The 26,465-nt window shown below is 34.9% G+C and overlaps 1 protein-coding gene across 5 annotated transcripts in view; it reads left to right on the top strand.

Moving 5' to 3' along the window:
- Window positions 1-26,465, top strand: part of NBEA (neurobeachin) — a 676,277-nt gene that overhangs the window by 110,082 nt on the left and 539,730 nt on the right. For all 5 annotated transcript variants that reach the window (XM_061434789.1, XM_061434791.1, XM_061434788.1 and 2 more), the window contains exons 6-8: window positions 539-665; window positions 5,777-5,896; window positions 7,869-8,015. In XM_061434789.1, coding sequence (XP_061290773.1) covers window positions 539-665; window positions 5,777-5,896; window positions 7,869-8,015 — 394 coding nt within the window. The remainder of the gene's footprint in view (window positions 1-538; window positions 666-5,776; window positions 5,897-7,868; window positions 8,016-26,465) is intronic.

Here is a 26,465-nt window from a genome sequence, read left to right as displayed (position 1 = left end):
TGGAAGAAAATAACTCTATCTTAGTCACATCTTTTTTTCTATTTTTCTGTTTTAGACAGTACATGTACTCTTTTGGTTGATTTTGCTTGATTACCTACCTTTTTTTCCAAACTTGGCTCTCACTTTTTCTGTAAATTTGTAAGCTGTTTTCAGAGATTAAGTAAAATTAAAGAGGAAGTTGTTTTTGAAACATTAACTGTGTATATGATTTCTATATATGCTAATCCAGGTGGTCATTGAAAGTTTACGAAATCTACTTGGTAGCCTTTTATTGACCATTAATTTGTTTTTATGTATTTGTGAAATTGAAATGTTAAAATATTCTATAGTCTTCTATTTTCCCAACTTAAATTTCTTCTTTTAGTTCTAAAGTTTTCCTGTTTTAGTCTTTATTGGTACCTGTAATACCCTTTCTACTCTATAGGTATACAAGTTTTATTTTTATAATTGTGTTTTTTATTATTTATATAATAGTAATCTTCAGGTATATTGTTCTTTGTAGCAGAAGATAGTATACTACTTTCAGTTTTCTTTGCAGTTTTCGTACTAGTAAAGGAGTTGGTTACTCTGCTCATTTTGTTGGCAATTGTTTGATCGTTACATCACTGAAGTCCAAAGGAAAAGGTTTTCAGCACTGTGTGAAATATGATTTTCAGCCACGCAAGGTATGTATAAGTAAATCATCTATTGAGAGTAATGCAGTTCACCATTCCCACTATCTTAAAACTTACCTATTTTGACTTCCATAATATTCTCTTTTATTGGTTTTTTCATGACTCCTATCTCTTATCTCTGTCTGCATTTTCTTTCTACTTTTATGTCTAACTTTTGACATAAAACAGTTTCTTGACCTCTTGCCGTGTCTGATTCTCTCATTCACTCTCTCATTCTCTCTCTTGCTGTGACATTCTTTCAGTGAACACTCAGTGCATATTTACTGACTGTCAGACACTGTTGTAGGCACAGGAGAGATGACAGTGAACAAAACAAACAACACCCTTGCTTTTGTGGATCTTCTTTTTTTTTTTTTTTTCAGGGAGTTTTATTCAGTTTCAGGGCATATTCTACCCCATATCCTCAGGAACCCAACCTAACAGATTTGGAACTCATGTAAGGTGGAGGGACTACTTCATTTCTTTTTCTTTGTCTTTTGTTATCCCATGTGTGTTGTGCCACATACTGAAGAAAATACTATTTTGAATGGGGTTTTCAAATATATACCTTTATTTTTTACAGAAGTCTAATAAAAAGTTTTCCCTTATGTAAGGGATAATTTAATTGTTATTTCTATTAAAGAATGACAATTTAGCAATAATTTATTAATATATTAGAAAATAGCTTGAAAGCAATGATTTTAAATAAATTTATACATTAGAAGGGGATTTCTTTTTTTCTGGATACAGATCCCACTAATTTTCATATAAGTCTCATTGACTGTCCTCTAGAAATTCTAATTTATTAGATTTGGGATGAGACCTAGGCAGTATCTGTCAAATGTGCCAAATTATTTTGAATTTTAGTGGGAATTTGTTAGAAATACTGATCTTGGACTTATTTTCATGGCAGGAATATGAGTTTTTAACAAATGCTCTATATGATTTTTCTCATCAGACAGGTTTGAGAAGCAGTGCTTCAAATAGTAGAAATAAGAAAACTTAAGAATCAAATAAAATTACCATTAATTAATAAAAAGCAGTTTAACCTGATTGTTCTCTCTCTCTCTTTTCTCTCTCTTTCTTTGTTTTTACATTGTTGCCTTTTGAAAAATACATTCCTATTTGTAACAAGTCTCCCTCTCTCTCTCTCTCTCTCTATATATATATATATATATATATATATATATGTATATGTATATATGTGTGTGTGTGTGTGTATGTACATATATCTTGTAGGATCAGGGAGTGAAGTGGGTCTTGAAAGGCTTTCTGTAAAGATTTTTATAAAATCTTGAAAATCATAAGTATTTGATTTTGTGCTAAGTCGCTTCAGTGGTGTACAACTGTTTGCAACCCTATGAAGTGTAGCCTGCCAGGCTCCTCCGTCCATGGGATTGATTCTCCAGGCAAGAATACTGGAGTGGGTTGCCATGACCTTCTCCAGGGGATCTTCCTGACTTAGGTATCAAACCTGTGGCTCTTACATTTCCAACTTTGGCAGGCTGGTTCTTACTGTTACATCAGTCAAGATAACTCCACTCTCTTATTTTTTCCCTTTGTTTAGTTTTTTCAGGTGATACCCTAGCTAAGTTGTTATCCTTCCTCCTAAGAAGTTTAATTAGACTATCAAGAAGTGTTTTCCTAGTGCTATCACTTAACCAGATGTTTGAACTTGTGGAAATGAATGTAAATGATTAGTATATTACCTCATATGTAGTAAGTGCTCAATGCATATTAACTACTATTGATATTTGTGTAAATATCATGTTATATTTTTCTACTGAATTCTTAATATAGGCCTTTTTTATTGTTCCTGTTAGTATCTTTCTTTTATAGTGCTATTTTTGAGTCTCAAACTAAAGGCAGACCTCAGTGTACATTTATAGTATCAGTATACATATACACTCTCCAAGTTTATTCCTGTTTCCTTTAGTCAAAAACTATCAAGTCAAAACTTGGGCTTTTTTTGGTTCAAAAAGTCACTTGTCTGTCATCTGTAGAGTACATCTTGATTTTCCTAAGGAAAGAAGATAGAAAAGTTTATTTTCTTATAAATAAGTATTATTCATTTTGAGATCATTCATTAAATTGTGTATTTATTTATTTATTCACCCATTTAATCATACATGTTGATGTTATGACCAAAAGCAAATTCCAAACTTAATTATCTGGCTAATAATTGGCTAACTTTATTAATTAATTAAGTTGGTTACCACTATCCATTTAAGTGAAAAATTGGAAACCTTTTTAGATTCCCTTTTTAAAATTAGCACCTCCAGTCAGTTTTGTTAGCTACTTCCTGTCCCCCCCTTTTAGAATTACCGATGCCTTTATCTTAATGGCATCACTCACTCGATGGACATGAGTTTGAGCATGCTCAAGGAGATAATAGACAGGGAAGCCTGGCACGCTCCAGTCTGTGGGGGTAGCAAAGAGCTGGACACAACTGAGCGTCTGAACAACAACAGCTCTTAGTCCCAACAGTCTCACTTCCTCACTGCTGTCAGTTATGTTCCTAAGCTATGGAGATGATCATTTCACTTTCCTGCCTAAAATTCTTTACTGATACTGCACTTCAGTTCAGTTCAGTCGCTCAGTTGTGTCCGAGTCTGCAATCCCATGGACTGCAGCACGCCAGGCTTCCCTGTCCATCACCAACTCCCAGAGCCTGCTCAAACTCATGTCCATTGAGTTAGTGATGCCAACCAACCATCTCATCCTCTGTCGTCCCCTTCTCCTCCTGCCTTCAATCTTTCCCAGCATTAGGGTCTTTTCCAGTGAGTCAGTTCTTCGCATCAGGTGGCCAGTGTATTGGAGCCTGAGCTTCATCCATCAGTCCTTCCAATGAATATTCAGGACTGATTTCCTTTACGATGGACTGGTTGGAGTCTCCTTGCTGTCCAAGTGACTCTCAAGAGTCTTCTCCAACACCACAATTCAAAAGCATCAATTCTTGAGTGCTCAGCTTTCTCTATAGTCCAATTCTCAATCCATACATAACTACTGGAAAAACAATAGCTTTGACTAGATAGACATTTGTTGGCAAAGTAATGTCTGCTTTTTAATATGCTGTCTAGTTTGAACATAACTTTTCTTCCAAGGAGCAAGTATCTTAATTTCATGGCTGCAGTCACCATCTGCAGTAATTTTGGAGCCCCCCAAAATAAAGTCACTGTTTCCATTGTTTCCCCATCTATTTGCCATGAAGTGATGGGACCAGATGCCATGATCTTAGTTTTCTGAATGTTGAGTTTTAAGCTAACTTTTTCACTCTCTTCTTTCACTTTCATCAAGAGGCTCTTTAGTTCTTCTCTTTCTGCCATAAGGGTGGTATAATCTGCATATCTGAGGTGATTGATTTTTCTCCTGGCAATCTTGATTCCAACTTGTGCTTCATCCAGTCCAGCATTTCTCATGATGTACTTTGCATACAAGTTAAATAAGCAGGGTGATGATATACAGTCTTGATGTACTCCTTTCCCGATTTGGAACCAGTCTGTTGTTCCATGCCCAGTTCTTAATGTTGCTTCTTCACCTGCATACAGATTTCTCAGGAGGCAAGTCAGGTGGTCTGGTATTCCCATCTCTCTAAGAATTATCCACAATTTTTTGGTGATCCACACAATCAAAGGCTTTGGCATAGTTAATAAAGCAGAAATAGATGTTTTTCTGGAACTCTCTTGCTTTTTCGATGAGCCAACGGATGTTGGCAATTTTATCTCTGGTTCCTCTGCCTTTTCTAAATCCAGCTTGAACATCTGGAAGTTCACGTTTCACGTACTGTTAAAGCCTGGTTGGAGGATTTTGAGCATTACTTTGCTAGCCTGTGAGATGAGTGCAATTGTGTGGTAGTTTGAACATTGTTTGGCATTGCCTTTCTTTGTGATTGGAATGAAAACTGACCTTTTCCAGTTGACCTGACATTTTTTTGTAACTAAGGAAGAATGTCATTTTGTGGTACTTTATTTTGTGAGTTTTTTAGTGCACTATTTTATTTTGTAAATCAAAATGAGGAAAATTAATTTTTGTTCAAAGTATTTCAGGTACCTTGAAATAAATAATATTTTAGTGGTTGAGAATTACTGTTATGGCTTTATAAATATCATACAAAGTAATAAATAATTTTATGTCAAATAATTGAATAGTGTTTTTAAGTAATCTGAAGAACAAAGTTTGTGTTTTATATTTTTATGTTGGGGGGGGGGGGGGATGAGTCTAAATCCCTCCTTACTGGTGAAAGCAAAATTGTTCAAACATCTGTAAATCATTTGTATTTTTCTGTTGTTTAGAAATAATGTTTACATATTATCTGTAATACACAATTATCTGAAGCAGGCTTTTATCTGAATTAGACTAAGGTTTAGATTCACAAATTGTTAGAGAACTTAAACCATCTCATGTCAGAGTGCTTTTTGTTGACACTAGTAACTATAAAATTAGAGGTCAGTATAAACTTATTTCTTGTTTCTTAATTTATAGTCATACACTGTTTAGTTAGAAAATATAATTACTCCTAGATTTAATAATTCTACATTGTGAAATTGAAATTATCTCAATATTATTATAGCTATTAAAATGGTGTTCCTTTGACAGATTTTGCCTGACTATACAATCCAAAGTAGAATCCTACATTATTCTTTCTCAGTTTACAATGTCCTTTTCCACCCACAGTCATCATCATGGTTTTATAATTCTGTATTCATTTACTTGTCTAATGTATGGGTCCTTCCACTACTCCCTAAATTCCAGGGAATCTTGAATAAATAAATCTTGACCTAGGATCTAAAACTGTCACTGTGCCTGACACACTGCAAATATTATTAAATGAATGACAACAAATATAATTGTGTTTCCCCAATTTTTGGATCTTGATATAGTGAAAGGAATATCAGCCTAGGGCTCCAAAGGTTCTTGCTCTATTTCCATCATACATTTATTCTCTATAAATCATTTCTTTCATCTGTAAAATGAGAAATGGGAGAGGGAATTTGAAGTATTCATAGTGGATTATCATTAATATTCCTTCAAGTAATTTTTTGTAGTGTGGGATAAATGTTATGATTGCCTTTAATCAATAATAACCAAACATTACATATTGATTTCCTTATTTTTCATTTAAGTGGTACATGATCAGCATTGTCCACATTTACAATCGTTGGAGAAACAGTGAAATTCGGTGTTATGTTAATGGACAGCTGGTATCCTATGGTGATATGGCTTGGCATGTTAACACAAATGATGTAAGTTTTTATTTATCTATATTTTAATGTATTTGAGTCTTTGATATATTACTGCTTATAGCATGAATTGAATAATATAATTGTTTGGTAGAAACTAGCTTTATTTTGAAGTTTTTTTCTATTAAGTGAATTTTGCCTTAATTTTTAATAATGAAATGGCTAAAAGACCTGGCAACCCACTCCAGTGTTCTTGCCTGGAGAATTCCAAGGACAGCGGAGCCTGGTGGGCTGCCGTTTATGGGCTTGCACAGAGTCGGACACGACTGAAGCGACTTAGCAGTGATAAAAAAAAAAGAAAATCGGTTGGGCAGATTATTAAGTTTTAGGTCAAAATTTAAATGCAATATTCTGTTCTTTTCAGAATCTTAAGCATTAAAAGATGTGTCTTATACTTTATTTTGATGTGAAAGGAGTACCTTAAATAGAATCAATATGAATAGTATGTTAATATTGTTTATTAGATAAATGGTGGTAAATACTGTGGAGAAAGGTTAAGTGGGAACAAATATAGAAAGTGTAGGTGTAGGGAAGGGAGATGCCAGATCATCCAGAGATGGCCTTAGTGATGAGACTAGAGAAAGCCATGTGGGTATTTGCAAGAAATATCCCATTCAGTGGAAACGTGAATGCAAAGGCTTTGGGGCAGAAGTGAAAAGTTCATCTTGGTTTTTATATTTCTTTAAAGTTTTTTTTTTCTTTAAAGGCTCAAACAAAAAAAATCAAAAAAGAATCTGTGACCGAAGCAAGTTGTAGATTGCAAAGTTTGAAAATATTTACTATCTATTCCTTTATAGGAATAGTTTGCTTATTCTGTCCTAGAAACTTATAGTTGGGTCATAGTCAATACATATTTATGAGAATAGTTTTTTTCCAAAATTAGAATATTCAGTAAAATTCTGCTTCATATTTGCCTTCCAGAGGGGACTGTCTTTTTATTGTAGGGTGATTTTGTTGACTGCCATTGACTCTATAGTCATATTTTTAAAAAGAAAGGAAACAAAGACTGATTTTTTAATTATTTGCAATAATATTCCAAGAAATGGAGAGGCCTAGAGAATAACACACACACACATGCACACATACATTATGTAGTCAGTTCTTCAGTTCCTGTACTTTTAATTAACGATTAGGTATTCTATGAGGAGTTTCTCCATTGGACCTCTTTCACAATTTTTTAGTTATATTATTGAGGCATCAAAGGGATGCCATACATATATAATGTCTTCCTCGTAGAATAACCTGTGAGGATGGGTAGTGAATAGTGACTACTTTCGCTGGTCTGGATAGATGGGGCCACGAGTTAGGTGAGATGTACGAATTAGAAGTGGGAAGGATCTTGTTAAATGTGGTTTTTTAGATGCTAAACTCCCCAGATGTAGAGCATTGGATAATACCATCTGGTTTTGTCAGCAGATTTTGATCATTATTGTTTATTTGATTCTGAGTTATACCAATTCATCTAGGAGAAGGAAGTGATTTTTCTTTGTGTCTTTAACTTAGGGTAGAGAAATAGAGAAATATATCCATAATGGAGAAATTAAGTAGAATTTAAAAATTTTGGTCCAGTGTGTTTATGGTTAAATTTGAGAGTCATTCTTTTGATTCAGGTAACTATTTATGGACAATTACAAATCATTATAGTTTAAAAAGTAAGTTATACTTTTGTAAATAAATAGTTTTAAGCTCTTTTGCTTTTAACTGTAGAATTTGGAAAGTTGGTCAAGTGATTATAGAATAGTCATTGTTTGCTTGCCAATAAATATGAAACATTTGACTGATTAACTTTCCCCAAAAAAATCTTTAGTTTTTTTTTTTATTATTATTTAAATAATCCATAGAGTCTTAATTGTTGGTTTTTTCTGTTACTATTATTATGCTTTATGGTATTACTTACAATGAAGGCAGATATCCTTAAATATTTTGTCATTGCAAAATAAAACATTGGATTTTTTTTATGACTTTTTAAAAATAGAGCTATGACAAGTGCTTTCTCGGATCTTCAGAAACTGCTGATGCAAATAGGGTATTCTGTGGTCAACTTGGTGCCGTGTATGTGTTCAGTGAAGCCCTCAACCCTGCACAGATATTTGCAATTCATCAGTTAGGACCTGGATATAAGGTAGGAAGATCATCTTATTATAAATTCTGTGGAAAGTTATAGGTGTGAAAGGTGAAATACCATACACAATATAGTATATAATGATAGGTTTTCTTAAATGTGGTTTAAAAGTCATTTCGGTATTTTGGAACTGAGTCATTATTTTGTTTCATTTTGTTTCAAAGGTGTTGTTTTCTCTTTTTAACTATTTTCCCCTTCCCTTCCTGAACATTTTTTTATTCTTTAGAATGTTTTCTAATGATGAAGCCAGAGCTTTTGTTGACATAATTCTTAAATAACTTTTGTAAAACCATATTGCTTAACATGATATTTGAAATCTCAAATTATAAAATATATGAATTATATTATGAACAAATGAAATGTTAGAGATAACCCAAATAGAATAGTTAATGATTTTGAAGGAAAATGATGTAAAAAATTACATGTAGCTGAAACTACTCAGTGTTAGCGTCTATTTTTTTGTTTGTTCTTTGCTGTTGCATGGAAGTGGGCAGAGTAGTGCATATTGTACTTTTGCAAGACTATTTAGTGTGATTTACCATATTTTCTTGTTTTTTTGACTTTAAAAACAAAGATTTATTTAAGCAAGATATTGCTTTCACATGTATGAATTCATTCTTAATGGGCAGTACACCTGGCTGGGGAAATATATAAGTTTTGTGTAAGTCACTTTTGGAATTGTGATATCCCAAACTGTATGGAGTTGAGAGAGAATACTACAGTATAATTCAAAGTGTTTATAATTCTGATGATCTTTCATGGAAGAATTGTTTTTCCTTTTTAAAACTTGGTGTTTAAATAATCAGTGTGAAGATTGTGCCATGGGAAAGGGAGTACTAAACATTAAAAATATTTTTCCTTTTGCCTTCGCATTTTTGCATTAATATTTCTGTTTAAAATTTTATGTTCTATATTGGACATGTAAGTGACAGTTTGAATTTACCCTTATGAAAAGATGTTTCTGCTCCCAGTGATTTTAATAACCATAATAATATTGAATGACAATAGTGCTCTCATTTCTCTGTCAAAGTGACAGTACTTGCTGCCATCTTTTGTCCATTTTATTTGTTTTGCTATCCACAGAAGTGAATTTGTGCTTGTTACAGCCACTTTTTCTTTCATGAGTACTCTGCTGGGTTTGAGTCCTAGTTATGCCATGTGTTGAATTTGCATGGAAATGTTTCTATAATTCAAATTTTTGAGTTAATATGCCACTTGCCTTCCTTTCATACTTCTTTTCCTTATTCCATATAAATATTTGAAGTTGGTTTCTTCAGGCATTAACAGAATGATATTAAGTCAGGTGACAAACCAGTGAAATATGAATAAAGTAGAAAATAAAATACAGCTATGAAAGCCATAAATCCAGTGTGGTTGCTATAGTGAAACTTCAGAATTGATGGGACCTTATTAGCAGCAAAGGAAAAAAGAAAAGATTAAACATGAGCAGGTATTAACTCTCTCTTTCAGAAAGGAGCAAATATTGTTCTGAACTACTTTACAAACTTAGCAGTTTGTCATGTGGCTCTTTCTTATCACATTATTTTATACCAGTGGTGAAAATAAGTAGTAACTCTATGTCACTTTGTTCTATATGCAAGTACTCATGTGATAAAGAATATATTCCTTGAACCTTAACGTAACAATAGAGTATATGTCATTATCTGCATCAGAGTCAGAACCTTTAAAAGAGAATGCTTCTCAGGATATCCCTGGTGGTCCAATGGTTAAGGCCCTATGCTTCCACTTGCAGGGGGCACAGGTTCAATCCCTGGTCGGGGAATTAAGATCCCACATGCTGTGTGGCATGTACCCCCAACCCCCCAAAAAAAATTCCCAGAATTAAAGTAATGCATTAAGAAAAAGAGAAAGAAAAAGAAAATGCCTTTTGGGCATTTCCTAAAAAAAATTTTAAGTTTTGAAAGTTCCCAGTCTCTAGGCTTAGCCTGTGGGTTTCCTTATTGTAAATGAAGGTTGACTCTTAAGTTCATGGGTGTGTGTACTTCCTCAACTTGTGAATTTAAAAAGTACAATATCATCAGGACAGGCACCTGCAAAAATTTTGACATTGAAACTTTATTTCTGGAAATTTAGAAAATTAAGGAAGGGTACAGAGGATGCAAATGAAGATCAGATTGTGTTACGACAGGGGGCAAAGCTGAGGTGGCTCATACATTATAGTCTCAGTTTCCTTGGTGAGTAGGAGGCAAAGTCACTTCCTGAGAGAGAAGGGGTTGTGCGTTGCAGTGGAAATTTTAAGGTGTGTCAGTCAGTCAGTTCAGTCGCTCAGTTGTGTCCGACTCTTTGTGACCCCATGGACTGCAGCATGCCAGGCTTCCCTGTCCATCACCAACTCCTGGAGCTTGCTCAAACTCATGTCCATCGAGTCATTAATGACATCTAACCATCTCATCCTCTGTCATCCCCTTCTTCTCCTGCCTTTAGTCTTTTCCAGCATCAGGGTCTTTTCTAAGGAGTCAGTTCTTCACATCAGGTGGCCAGAGTATTAGAGTTTCATCTTCAGCTTCAGAATATTCAGGACTGATTTCCTTTAGGATTGACTGAAAAGATCTCCTGGCCGACCAAGGGACTCTCAAGAGTCTTCTCCAGCACCACAGTTCAAAAGCATCAATTCTTTGGTGCTCAGCCTTCTTTATGGTCCAATTCTCACATCCATACATGACGACTGGAAAAACCATAGCTTTGTCTAGACCAATCCTGGTCAGCAAAGTAATGTCTCTGCTTTTTAATATGCTGTCTAGGTTAGTCATAGCTTTTCTTGCAAGGAGCAAGCATCTTTTAATTTCATAGCTGCAGTCACCATCTGCTGTGATTTTGGAGCCCAAGAATATAAAGCCAGTCATCATTTCCATCGTTTCCCCATCTGTTTGCCATCGAGTGATGGAACCGGATGCCATGGTCTTAATTTTCTGAATGTTGAGTTTTAAGCCAGCTTTTTCACCATTTCACTTTCCTTTTTTCCTTTGCCTTTTGGTTCTCTTCTTTGCTCAGCTATTTGTAAGGCCTCCTCAGACAACCATTTTTCCTTTCTTTTTCTTGCAGATGATTTTGATCACTGCCTCCTGTACAATGGCATGAACCTCTGTCCATAGATCTTCAGGCACTCTATCAGATCAAATCCCTTGAATCTCTTTGTCACTTCCACTGTATAATTGTAAGGGATTTGATTTAGGTCATAACTTGTATGGTCTAGTGGTTCTCTCTACTTTCTTCAATTTAAGTCTGCAGTGTGCAGTAAGGAGTTCATGATCTGAGCTACAGTCAGCAAAAACAAGACTGGGAGCTGACAGTCAGCTCCCAGTCTTGTTTTTGCTGACTGTATAGAGCTTCCCCACCTTCGGCTGCAAACAGTATAATCAATCAGATTTTGGTAGGGTATATTAATTAGTTGGCATTTGGTTTAAATTAAAAATGAAGCTTATATCATTAGTTGTTATATAATAACAATATTTGTATTTTTTTGCCTCAAAATGTCTGCAGAAAAGAGACACCACGGAAAGCATTGTAATAGTCAGACCGTATTGTCTGTGATTTGGAGCTTAATGTAGATAGCATGTCAACATCTGGGCTTTGAAATAAATAAGTTAATTCTCTCCACAAATAATGTCTTCACACCATCTATACCATGAAACCTGTCTCAAGTGATTTTCATCTGTAGATCATTAGAGTGCTAGGTAATTTTCTTTATCTGGAATGCCTGGTTTTAAGCACTGTAACTTGTCAGTGAATATTTTGTACCTGGTTATCTTTGGTAAACAGTAAATGAGGTAGGATATCACTGGTTAATTAAATAAATCATTGTTTGTGAGTAATTCATGGAAGACAGAATTTCTCACTGTAACTTTCTGTAGTTTAGTAAAGTTGTAGCTCATCTGGTAAAGAATCTGTCTGCAGTGCAGGAGATCCCAGTTCAGTTCTTGGGTCGGGAAGATCCTCTGGAGAAGGGATAGGCTACAGACTAGTATTCTTGTGCTTCCCTGGTAAAGAATCTGCCTGCAATTTGGGAGACCTGGGTTCAACCCCTGGGTTGGGAAGATACCCTAGAGAGGGGAAAGGCTACCCACTCCAGTATTTTGGCCTGGAGAATTCTAAGAGTCAGACATGACTAAGCAGCTTTCACTTTTCACTCTGAGTTAGATTGATTTTGGAGCTCCATTTGATTGTGGTTATTGAATTGTTTGCAAGGTTATGGAGTCATCTATAATATAAGATGGCATTTTGACATAAACTTGCAAAACAGATGTTTACAAAGTTTAGATATTTTATAATCATTACTGGAGATTTCCTAATTGTGAAATAAACATGTGACAAACAATCTTTATTTGCTGTATATTTCAGTATTTGGTTTTGTGTTCCGTCATTCAAGAAAATGGTAGCATCATGATTTTTAACAGTGTTTTATATTAAGATTAAGATCTAAGTGATAGGGGAAAATGTATAAGACAACCATCAGAATTAAAAGTCACTTTGGAGATTTTTCAGTACTTGTATGGAAGAGAAAGTTCCTAAGAAACTGATGTTCCCACAGATAACCATATAAAAAGTCTGGACGTAATGCAGAAGACATCAGAGCCTTGGAGACTGAATATAAAGCAGGCAAGTTTTAGAGGAGAGTCAAAACATGGAACCAGGCAGTCAGCATGGGCTAAGTTCGTCATTTTTTATCTTGATAGACAATCTTCCTGGCCAGAAAATATAAGGTAACAAGCATTGGGGTAACCAGCAATACAGGATGAGTAATGGGCCCCTAGAAAAGAGGCAGTCATAAAAGGGTATGAATTCTGTGTTAACAACAACTGAAAGAAAACGGTTGAAGTGTGTGGCTGACCCATGAAACCATGTATGATCATGATAAATGGATACTAGATTGTAAATAACAGTTCAAGAAATGAACTGACATCTGAGATGCCACACATAGAAAAAATGACAGTCTGTAATCATATCTAAAAGAGGAAATGATCCCCTGAAACAAAAGCATCAGGATATTTCAGAATATAGTCTCCACAGAATAATATCCAAAATGTCCAGCATATCATCACAAATTATTCATCCTATGAAAGGTCAGGAAAGTGTGACTTATTTTCAAGGGAAGAGAAAATTAGCACATACCCAACTCCAGGATAACCTAGAATTGTTTAATTATCACATGAGGACTTTTGGGGACTTTTTGTAACTAATAGGGTAAAAAAAAAAGTGCTTGTAATGAATTAATAGGTGGAAATTATCAACTGCAACATACAAATATCAATGGAAATTTTGGAACTGAAAAATACATCTAAGGTAAAAAAGAAATCCAGTCTTTGCCTATTGCCAGAAAGAGAAATGAACATGGACATGAAAGAGATATGAATGAACTTGGATATAGATTGATAGCAACGTTAGAAGAGAGGTAGAAAAGATGGAGGGATCAAGAACCAAAGAGTTGTATGGGTGCAACCTTGAAATCTAGTATGCAAAATGATGAATTAAAAATTCACGTACGAAGGTAAGACAAGAAAAATTTAAACATAAGGTTTTTCTCTGCTCTCTGAACTCCTTTCTCCCTTTTAGTATGATTGTGCATCTGCATTATGCATTAACCAGACCTTGCCCATGGCAGAAATACCTGCTCAATCCTAAAGATCAGTTTTTCTTCTTCTGTTGCCAGCTATGTAATTCCTTAGAATCCACAAGGAATCACAGGAATCTACTGTAATATCTCTCTACTCCATTTCCATCACTTTTTCCTTTTGAGGATCTGTTTATAGGTAGTTTTTTTTTTTTTCTGATCTCATTCTTACTTCCTTTTGCTGTCTTACACATATATTTATGTCCAATACATTTGTAAATTAAATTTTTATAGAAATAAAAACCTCTGAGTAATTGGTACTTAATGTGCCTATGAAGTATGGTTATATAAATTTGCTATGTAAAATAGAGAAACTGTTTTTAAACTATAATATTTAAAATGATTTTCCTTTTTAGCCAGTTAGTTTTGGAAGATATATGCATATTCAAAATATGTTACCATTTTTCAAGTTAATTGCATTTCTTTTTTGAAATTGCCTGCAGGGTCAGTTTTTAAGTGACACAAGGAAACAGTTCTCATTACTTTAGAGATAAACTGTATTTTTGATGAAAGATGGTTTTATGATGGCTTCAGGTCTTTTATTTTATTCTTTTTCCCAAAATTAAATCAACCCCTTGAGGATGACAGTTTCCCTTCAGAAATATAATTTAAAATGCTATAGAATTCAGTTGGTAGTGGGAGTGCAAAGCCAACTCCGGAAAGCCCCGAGTTGCATCATCATCTCCCCAAGAACCTCAGCTGCCTCAGCTGGCCCCAGTCATTATTGCAACCATGAGCATCCAGGCCCTGGCACGACCAGCCGTACCACCAGGAGCAGTGGCCCTGGTCACCTTACATCTTCAATAACTGCGCACAGAAGCAGGAATCTCATCACAAGAAGAAGTGAATACAGCATTTCAGCAACAAGAAATGAATGAGAGTTGTTCAGACCTCAAGTACTTGCTTTTCAGCCCTTGTTTATTGTTGTTTAGTTGGCTAACTTGTATAACTCTCTTACGTGTAGAACTCTTTTATGACCCTGTAGACTGTAGCTCACCAGTCTCCTCTGTCCATGGGATTTTCCAGGCAAGAGTACTGGAGTGGGTTGCCATCTTTTACCCCATAACCAGATAGTAGAACTATTACCTGCACTACATTACCTGAGCAGGCTCGAGTTTTTATTATCTTTACCTAAAGACTCTTCAGTGATGACAAACATGTTTGTTTTTTGTTGTTGTTTGTTTGTTTTTTTAAAGCCTGTTTTTTAAATATACCTTTAAAAGTTTTTCTTTCATATCCATTCAAGTTGAGATTTTTAAGAACCTCATTTTCAGTTTGTAATAAAAGTTTATGATGTGATTTTTTTCCAAAAATGTCCACAAATTGCAAGCACCTGTTAATTAAGGTCTTTTAAAAACTCTTTAGATTCTGCAAATATTTTTAAAACCCTAGATATAATGAATATTTTGAGTATTGGAATATATGTGTAAGTAGTTCTGAGAGAACTCTTTTGCAAAATACAACACTCATTTGGTCATATTTGTTAAGGTATATTTGCTTTAAAATACCAGGCATATTACTTAATAGCTATAGTATATTTAGAATGCTAGAATTTCCATGAATGGAAAGAAAACTATTCTGTATGTTCTTCCAAAGTTCTAGTTTTATTCCTTCAGTGCAATGCCTTCAGCAGAATCTTATTTCCCATAGTCAAATAATTGTTACCCATTGGTCATAAAATGGTTAATTTCTACCAGATTTTTATCTAGTTAATGTACTAACAACTTTCTCCTCTGCCAACTCTGATTCATAAAGCTACCTAATGTTCTCTCGGGGGAAATAATATAATCTAATGTCATTCCTCATTGTTCAGAGATGTCCAATTACTATTTTTTAAAGTGTCATTATAAGGTTAGAGATTTAAGTGTATTTGAGGTGTTTCAACCAATTGTAGTTACTGTGTTTTTCTTTAAGAAGTTCAGATTGCTCCAAATCTGGGCAATTCATATCCCTTCTAGTTGGTCCCTTAGTCCTTTTGACATGACTCTAGTCTTTCATAACATCCTTACTATTTCCTATGACGACATGTCTGGCTCATCCTGAATGTTTTATTGTTTCAGCCCTGAAGCCAATCGTTACTCCAGGAATCCCTAGTTTTTATTAATGGGAAATGTAAAATTTGTCTTGACCTCTTAGTTAAATATGTATCTCTTTTCTTCCACTTTGAGAGTTCTTGTGGCAAGTACACATATTGTTATAGAATTAGAAAAGCCCATAATTACACAAGTAACAGTCTAAGAATAGCTATGCCAACACTATTCTACTAATAACTGAAAACACTTAACCTTGTTTTGCATATACTCTCTCTATTCTCCTTGCCATTTTTAAATTTTGAGGTATATTATGGGCTGACTTGTGGTTCCCCCAAAATTCATATGTTTAAATTCCAACTCCCAGTATCAGAATGTGTCTATATTTGGAGATAGGGTCTTTAAAGAGGTAAAGTTAAATGCAGTCATTAGGGTGGGTCCTGATACAATATGAATATTGTGCTTATAAGCAAAGGAACTTAGGATATAGACAGTCACAGAATACCACGTTAAGGCATAGGAAGGAAAGTGGGCCATTTACAAGCCAAGGAGAGAGGTATGGGAGAGGATTCAGAAGAAACCAACCCTGCTAACACTTTGAACTTGGATTTCTAGCCTCCAGAATTGTGAGAAAATAAGTTTTTGTTGTTTAGGCTACTCAGACTTTGGTGTTTTGTTATGACAGTCCTAGAAAACTAAATATAAGAGATTAGCTACATTGTGAGTCATGTAGTTATTACATATTATTGTTGTTGTTGTCCAGTTGCTCAGTCATGTCCAACTCTTTGCAACCCCATGGACCGCAGCATGCCAGGCTTCCCTGCCCTTCACCATCTCCTGGAGCTTGCTCAAACTTATACCATCGAGTTGGTGATGCCATCCTACCCTCTCATCCTCTGCCGCCCCCTTCTGCCTTCCATCTTTCCCAGCACTGGACTCTTCTGATGAGTCAGCTCTTGGCATCACGTGGCCAAAGTATTGGAGTTTCAACTTCAACATCAGTCCTTCCAGTGAATATTCAGGACTGATTTCTTTTAGAATGGACTGGTTGGATCTCCTTGCAGTCCAAGGGACTCTCAAGAGTTTTCTCCAACACCGCAGTTCAAAAGCATCAATTCTTTGGCACTCAGCCTTCCTTATGGTCCAACTCTCACATCCAGACATGACTACTGGAAAAACCATAGCTTTGACTAGATGGACCTTTGTTGGCAAAGTAATGTCTCTGCTTTTTAATATACTGTCTAGGTTGGTCATAGCTTTTCTTCCAAGAAGTAAGTGTCTTTTAATTTCATGGCTGCAGTCACCATCTGCAGTGATTTTGGAGCCCAAGAAAAGTCTGTCACTGTTTCCATGGTTTCCCCATCTATTTGCTATGAAGTGATGGGACCATATGCCACGATCTTCATTTTTGGAATGTTGAGTTTCAAGCCAGTTTTTTCACCCTCCTCTTTCACTTTCATCAAAAGACTCTAGTTCCCCTTTGCTTTCTGCCATAATGGTGGTATCATCTGTGTATCTGAGGTTATTGCTATTTCTCCCAGAAATCTTGATTACAGCTTGTGCTTCATCCAGCTTTTGCATCATCATTTCACATGATGTCCTCTGCATATATGTTAAATAAGCAGGGTGAAAATATACAGCCTTGATGTATTACATATTATTCTCCTTCTTTTTAAATTCTTAGTCATAGTTTTATAAGTATATATTTGATATTCATCACAGTCCTTACATTGATCTGTCTTGCCTGTGCTGTGCTGTGTCGCTTAGTCATGTCCAACTCTTTGGAACCCCATGGACTGTAGCCCGCCAGGCTCCTCTGTCCCTGGGGATTCTCCAGGCAACAGTAATGGAGTGGGTTGCTGTGCCCTCCTCCAAGTGTTCTTCCCAGCCCCGGGATCGAACCCTGGTCTCCAGCACTGCAGGTGGATTCTGTACTGTCTGAGCCACCAGGGGAGCCCATTCTGTTTTACCTATCTGAAGCTAATTATATAGCTTATTCCTCAGGAAGGACTCAGAATAATGTTTTTGAGAGCTACATTTCCGTGTTAGTTTATCAAGAGCCATTATGTTTGATAGCCATTTGCTTGGCTATATCTAGACTGACATTTCTTTGTACCACTCAAACATGTTAACTGATTTTCTTCTGGCTTAAAGTGTTTTGTTCAAAGGACTATTTCTTTTTAACTTCTTCCTTTGAATTCAGCAATTTTGCTGGATATGTCTTGGCTATCCTGAGTTGATTTCTTAGTTAAGTGATATGCACTTTCAGTATGCAGTTTTGCATGTTTTTGTATTACAAGGAATTTTTGATACTATTTACTGTTTGTTCTATTTCATTGCTTTTGTTCTCTTCAGAGACTTGACTATACTTGTTTGGTTTACTTTGCTTATCTTTAATATTTGTCACTATCTCTTGAATTTTCATCCTTTTTTCTTTCTCATTCTTAAACTTGAAAAGAAAGTGAAACTTACAGAAAAATTACAAGCACAGTAGTAAGATAAATTTCTCCCCTGAACCATTTAAAAGTATTGCAGACATAATGCCCTGTCTTCCCTGACTATTGTGTTTATACAAACAAGACCATTCTTTTACAGGATTTCTAACATCAGTGTGTTACTACCATTTAATTCACAGACCCCGTTAGAGTTTTGCTAATTGACCCATAATGCCCTTTATAGGAAAATTATCTAGTTCACAGCGGTTATATATAATGTATCTTTTGTCTGCTCAATAAAACAGTTTCTTAGTCTTTGTCTCCCATACCTGGATAACTCTGTTGGGTGAACACCCTCCTCCCCTCTATAGGACTTTGACACCATGATGCTTCCTTGTGTGGTTATGCTCCTGACTTTGCTCAGGGCTCTGCTATGCTTCTGGCCACTGCAACTCCTCATCTTTCCTCCTAGTGCCAACTCCTACCTTGTTTAGCCCTTCCTGTTAGCTTTATGAATTTTCCGGAAGGCAGGGAAAATAGCAAGAGGAAAAGAGCTCCATTTAAAAATTTTTATTTTTATTTTTGTTGAACACCCAAAACATTTTATGTTGGGGTATAGCCAATTAAAAATGTTGTGACAGTTTTAGATGAATAGTGAAGGGACTCAGCCATACATATACCTGTAGCCATTCTCCTCCAAAACCACCTCCCATGCAGGCTGGAACATTATATTGAGCAGAGTTCCATGTGCTATACAATAGGTTTTTGTTGGTTATACATTTTAAATACAACAGTGTACACACATGACCTTCCCAAAGTCCTTAACTATCCCTTCCTCTGGCATTCATGAGTTTGTTTTTATTTGTGTAACAGCTTTACTGAGGTATAATTTACATATATGCAATTCACTTGCTTAAAAACTGAATTATCCGGTGGTTTTAGTAATGCAGCTATCAACATAGAGGATTTTAGAGCATTTTACCATCTCAGAAAGAAACGTTGTACCCTTTAGCTCTCACCTTTTTATTCTATCAGTCTTCCTCATTCCTAAGCAGTCACTCTATAGATTTGCCTATTCTGGGCATTTCATGTAAATTTTGAAATTGGGAAATGCTGGATCTCTGTCATTTCCACATGAATTTTAGGATCAGCTTGTCAATTTCTGGGGTCAAAAATAACAAAACAGTAACAACAAAACCCAGTTGGGATTTTGTGGAGATACTATTGAATCTTCAGATCAATTAAGGGACATTTACTAACTACACAATAGTAAGTCTTTCAGTCCTTGAACATGTATGGCTTTAGATTTATTTGTCTTAATAATTTCTTTCAAAGATGTTTTGTACTTTTTCAGTTCAGTCAGTTCAGTCACTCAGTCATGTCTGCCTCTTTGCGACCCCATTGACTGCAGCATGCCAGGCCTCCCTGTCCATCACCAACTATCAGAGTTTACTCAGACTCATGTCCATTGAGTCGGTGATGCCATCCAACCATCTAATGCTCTGTTGTCCCCTTCTCCTCCCACCTTCAATCTTTCCCAGCATCAGAATCTTTTCAAATGAGTCAGCTCTTCGCATCAGGTGGCCAAAGTATTGGTGTTTCAGCTTCAGCATCAGTCCTTCAGTGAACACTCAGGACTGATCTCCTTTAGGGTGGACTGGTTGTATCTGCTTGCAGTCCAAGGGACACTCAAGAGTCTTCTCCAACACCACAGTTCAAATGCGTCAATTCTTCAGCACTCATCTTTCTTTATAGTCCAACTCTTATATCCATACATGACTACTGGAAAAACCATAGCCTTGACTAGACGGACCTTTGTTGGCTAAGTAATGTCTCTGCTTTTTAATATGCTGTCAAGTTTGATCATAACTTTTCTTCCAAGGAGCAAGTGTCTTTTAATTTCATGGCTGCAGTCACCATCTGCAGGGATTTTGGAACCCAAGAAAGTAAAGTCTGCAACTGTTTCCACTGTTTACCCATCTATTAGCCATGAAGTGATGGGGTCAGGTGCCATGACCTTAAGTTTTCTGAATGTTGAGCTTTAAGCCAACTTTTTCACTCTCCTCTTTCACTTTCATCAAGAGGGTCTTTAGTACTTTTTGCCATAAGTCAAATGCCAGAATTCTTGGACTTCTTTTATTAAATGTATTCTCTAGTATTTTATTATTTTGGTGCTGTTGTAAGACAGAGTTATTTTTAAATATTATGTTTGGATTTTCTTTACTAATATATACTGTAGATTTTTGTGTTTCATTTCTGTATACTGCATCTTGCTGAATTTATTCACACTAATAGTTTGTGTTTGTGTGTGTGTGTGTATTCTTTAGGATTTTCTATGTACAAAGCTATGTCATCTGCAGATAGAGATACATTTACTTCTTACTTTCTGAGTGCTTTTTCTTATCTATCTAGAATCTCTAGTATAAGATTGAACATTAGCACAGTTATCTTTGTCTTGTTACTGATATTAGTGGGAAAACTTTCAGTTTTTAGCATTAAATGTGTTGTTATCTGTGAAGTTTCCATTGATGCATTTTATCAGAATGGGATAACTTCATTCTGTTCCTGTTTTGCTGGACAGTTTAAAATAAAAGGTACTGGATTTTGTCAAATACTTCTGTGTTTATTAAGATGATCACCTCTTGAGATGATAATATTAACATATTAAATAGTCTAGGTACAGGTTTGCCACTTTTGATCTTTACAAAGAATCAGCTTTTTTGGTTTTGTTGTATTTTTCTCTGCTGTTTGTTTGTCTTATTCTCTAGTAATTTTTCCTGTAATTCTTAGTCTTTATATTTTTGTTCAAGTCTTCTCTTCTCTGTTGACTTCTGCCTAGTTGTTCTCTCCACTATTCAAGTTGGGAATTGACGTTTTCGTCTGTTACTGTCAACTTTTCTATTTCTTTCTTTTTACCTGTCAAGTTCTTCATGTATTTTGGTGCTTGGTTGTTAGGTCCACATATATTATCATTTTCCTAATGGTTTGACTCTTTTATTATTATTAAATGTTTCTCTATATCTAGTAATATTTTTTTTGAAGTGTTTGTCTCAGATATTAGCACAGTTATTGGAGCTTGTGATTTATTGATAAATTTTCCCTTTCATTTACTTTGAATCCATTTTCAACTTTGAATCTGAAGTATGTCTCCTATAGGCAACACAGTGTAGGTCTTGTTTTATTATCCTGTCTAATAATATTCTCTTTTGATTGTATTGTTTTTCCATTCACGTTTAATTTTACTGATATAGTTGAATTTACATTCATCATTTTATTTGTTACCTATGCATTATGTTCTTTTGATTCCTTTATTCCTTCTTTACTGCTTTATTTTGAATTAAATGATTATTTTTTACTGTAGCATTTTCATTTGTTTTTTCACTTTTTTTTGGCCTTATTTATTTAATGTTTGCTGTAGTACTTGCCACTTAAATTTTAACTTAGAATCAGCTTCAGGTTTATACCAAGTTAATTACTGTGAGATATAGAAATGTTACTTTTATAGGTCTATTGTGTTTTTTGCTTTTTGTGTTAAATTGTTATATGTAGTACATACTACAGTGTTGGTTACAAACCCAACATTACATTATTCTAATTATTATGTTATATACTTATATGTCTTTTAAGGAAGTCAAGAAAGGAAAAGTAACTGGTTTATAGATTTTGTTATATTAAGCTCATTTTTTATTTATGATTCCCTCATTTGTTCATTTACCACCTGAACTTACTTCGTTAGCTCAATATGGCTTTTTCCACCCTCCTCCTTTGTGTTGTTATTAGCAAATGCATTACATTTTTATGTTATAGGCAAAAGCATACATAATGTATATATATTTTATAAAATTGCTTTGAAATCAATTAAGAGGGAATAAAGGAGAATAAATATACATTTTTACCATCTTTTATAACTTCATGACTACTTGATGCTCATTGTTTTTCATGTCAATTCAAATTGCTGTCTGAGCTCTTTACTTTTAGTTTGAAAGACTTTCTTTGTTATTTCTTGTGTTTATGTAATTCATGAAATTAAAGGACGCTTGCTCCTTGGAAGAAAAGCTATGACCAACTTAGCATATTAAAAAGCAGAGATATTACTTTGACGACAGAGGTCCATCTATTCAAAGCTATGGTTTTTCTAGTAGTCATGTATGGATGTGAGAATTGAACCATAAAGAAAGCTGAGTGCTGAAGAATTGATGCTTTTGAACTGTGGTGTTGGAGAAGACTCTTGAGAGTCTCTTGGACTGCAAAGAGATCCAACCAGTCAATCCCAATGGAAATCAGTCCTGAATATTCATTGGAAAGACTGATGTTGAAGCTGAAACTCCAATACTTTGGCCACCTGATGCGAAGAACTGACTCATTGGAAAAGACCCTGATGCTGGGAAAGATTGAAGGTAGGAGGAGAAGAGGATGACAGAGCATTAGATGGTTGGATGGTATCACCGAGTCGACGGACATGATTTGAGCAAGCTCCGGCGGTTGGTGACGGATAGGGAAGCCTGGCGTGCTGCAGTTTTTGTGGTCGCAAAGAGTCTGACATGACTGAGCGACTGAACTGAACTTAGATCAGCTAATAGCCCTTTATATCAGTTTTTATTTACTTGGGCATGTATCTTGTTTTCCTTTTAGATTGCTGGATATAAATTCTTGGTTGATTTTTATTTTTTTCCTTTGAATACTTTGAATGTTTTATTCCTCTGTGTTCTGGCCTCCATTTTTTCAGATGAGAAGTAAATAGTCATTTTTCTCTTGCTGCTTTTAAGATTTTCTCCTTGTGTTTCAGCATTACTATGTACGACTTTTCTGTTAGCAGATTTCCTTGCTTTAATTCTTCTTCAAGTTCATCGGCTTGCTGAATGAGTAATACAGTGCTTTTCAATAAATTGATAACTTCTATCCATTAAGGTTTTGAATATTTGCCTCTCTTTTCTCTTTCTTGTCTACCTCTGATATTCTCTTTCTTTATATGTTCATACACTTGTTTCCTCCATTTTTTCTGAGACTTTGATCATTCTTCAGTATTTTTCATCTCTGATTTTTGGGTTGCATAATCAGTATTTATATTTGCTAATTCTTCTGATTTTTCACATCTACTGTTCACACCCTCTGTAGAATTTTTCAATTCAGTTATACTTTTCAACTTCAGAATTTCTATTTGGATTGTTTTTATAGTATCTTTCTCTCTTTTAAGAAATAATGTTAAATTTTAATTATATTACTATTTTAAAATACAAATTTTACTGTTATTTTAATAAAATACTAATTTTTTCCAGTTTTATATAGAAGTATTTGGCATACATCACTGAGTAAGTTTCAGGCATACATCATGGTGATTTGATTAAATAGACTGTGAAATTACTATTATAATAGATTCAGCTAGTATCCATCTTCTGATACAGATATGATATAAAAAAAAAGAAAAAAGACAAAAAATTTCCTGTGATTAGAACCCTTAAAATTTATTCACTTCACTTTCCTATGTAGCATTATCTATCTCTTAATTGATACCGTCTGTTTAATGTGACCTTTTCATAATTGTATTTACTTCTCTGATTGTGGTTTCCTTTAGTTCTTTGAACATATTTTTAATGGCTTCTTTGAAATCTTTTTCTGTTAAATCTGACATCTGGGCTGCTCTCACAAGCCGTTTCTGTTGCCTGCTTCTTTTTCCATATATGTGTCATATTTTCCTCTTTCTTTCTCTCTCTCTTGATGTTTGGTTGGAAAGCAGACATTTTTAGGTAATATATTGTTGCATGTCTGGGTACTAGAGCCTTGTTCACATTCTGTGGCTTGTTTGTTTATTGACTACATGGATTACTTTAGTATCATTTTCAATTTTCTTCTTCTTTTTTTTTAATTTAATTTAATTTTATTTTTTAACTTTACAATCCTGTATTCGTTTTGCCATACATCGAAATGAGTCCGCCACAGGTATACATGTGTTCCCCATCCTGAACCCTCCTCCCTCCTCCCTCCCCATACCATCCCTTTGGGTCGTCCCAGTGCACCAGCCCCAAGCATCCAGTATCGTGCATAGAACCTGGACTGGCTACTTGTTTCATATATGATATTATACATGTTTCAGTGCCATTCTCCCAAATCATCCCACCCTCTCCCTCTCCCACGGAGTCCAAAAGACTGTTGTATACATTCAATCTTCTTCTTTTAATTTTCTCTTCAGTATTTGTAAGAACTCACCATTGAAGTTCCAGCCTACAGTGTTCTCTGTATAGAAATTAAAACATAAATACAGATTTTTAAACAAATGTCAGAGAATTCATATTTTATATTTCTTGGAATGCTTTTTAATTTTACTTTTCAAGGAATATATGCATTTCATTCATATGATTTTAGTCTTTGGAAATTTGCTGAAGTTTGTTTTATGAACCCAAATGTGTTCTTTTTGCTAGTCATTCCATGTGTCCTTGAAAAGAATGTATCTTGTCCTCTTTTTTCATGTAATATTCCATACTGAAATATTATACTGAAGTGTTCTATATTTAAGAAAGCTGCATCATATGTCACTCCTTTGAGAATGAAAGTGAAAGTGCAAGTCGCTCAGTCATGTCTGACTCTTTGCGATCCCATAGACTATACAGTCCATGGAATTCTCCAGGCCAGAATACTGGAGTGGGTAGCCTTTCCTTTCTCCAGGGTCTCTTCCCAACCCAGGGATCAAACCCAGCTCTCCTGCATTGCAGGAGGATTCTTTACCATCTGAGCCACAAGGGAATCCCCCTTTGAGAATAATTAGTGCAAAATGTTCTTGAATGTTTTATTGTTAACATATGTAGCAGTTTTATTGACATATAATTTACAGTTCTCTCCTCTTAAGTATACACATTATTTTATCTATGTTTATAGAGTTGTGCAAACATCACCACAATCCAATTTTAGAACATTACCACCACCCCAGAAAGATCTCACATGCCTATTCACAGTCATTCCTTGTTCTCATCCCCATCCTACTCATATCGTTTTATATAATAATTCTCTTTTTAAAAATGCTTCTTAAAGTAATAATGCAATAAATATTTATATTTATGCATAGATCAGCTTATTATTTGACTAGTTGGTAGTGATCTGAATGCCACAAATGGGATTAAGTCAAGACAGTTATATTTACATGATTGATTATATGTTTACAGTCATTTAAATTGGATCATATTTTTTAAATATGATACAATTAATTATGATATGAAATTGTTTTGCTGCTATAAGCCAAACTACAAAATAATGATCTTTATATAACAGATTGAAAAAATTAAGACCATTTTTTTCCCAAGTAAGGCTAGGTTTTATTAGACATCTTACATTATATTTCCCCTCCCAAAATTTTATAACTTTCAAGAGACTATATTAAACATTTCTGATTACTTTGATAGCTCTATGAACAAAATGAAAGTAAAGGTTTATTATCTGATAATGGAATGTACATATATTTCAGCAATGTTAAAATGCAGACATGGAGGAGCTATTTATACATTTGCAGTATTTTGTTTCGGTCATTATTTTTAGAAACCATAGGCTCTGAGTTCATAAGCATCATAGTTATAATGATACCTATGATACATAGGTATTATACATAATTATACTCCCCCAAAAAACAAACAAAAAAGGGAAAGAAGTATCACTAAACTGCTTCACAAAAATTGTTTTTAAAAAGTAGCGATTATGAGCCAGAGTGGAAGTTTTGCATAACTTTTTACTTAAATTTACTTAAATTCATTAAATATTCAGTGCATAACTGTTGCATAACTTTTTACTTAAATTTACTTAAATTCATTAAAAGTTCAGTGTAGGACAAAGGACATGAGTGGTTTCATATCTGTACTTAATGATTCTTACTTGGCACTTACGCTAATTTGATATTTTGTCTTAATTTTAGGATTTGATTGGTTGGGTCATTTTAAGCTATGTTGAAGTACTGTCTTCACTTCATTCATTGAAATATTCTATACTAATCCATTTGCCCTTTTTGTTGGCACAGTTGTGGCTATATAATCTTTTCTTTTCTCTACATTCTTGTTTATCAGGGACTGGTAATCATGATTGTAGGGCATGTGTTGGGCTTCCCAGCTGGCACTATTGGTAAAGAACCTGCCTGCCAATGCAGGAGACATAAGAGACGTTGGTTTGGTTCCTGGGTGGGAAGATCCCCAGGAGGAGGAAATGGCAACCCACTCCAGTATTCTTGCCTGGAGAACACCATGGATGAAGGAGCCTGGCAGACTACATACAGTCCATAGGGTCACAAAGAGTCAGACACGACTAAAGCGACTTAGCATGCATGCATGCAGGGCATGTAGTTGAGTAAAATTAAATAACATATTAAATAATTGTTTTATTC

Source organism: Bos javanicus, chromosome 12, assembly GCF_032452875.1.
Source record: "Bos javanicus breed banteng chromosome 12, ARS-OSU_banteng_1.0, whole genome shotgun sequence".
In the NCBI taxonomy this organism is placed as follows: domain Eukaryota; kingdom Metazoa; phylum Chordata; class Mammalia; order Artiodactyla; family Bovidae; genus Bos; species Bos javanicus.
Note: the sequence above shows the minus strand (reverse complement) of the source record. Positions and strands in the feature narration are given on the sequence as shown.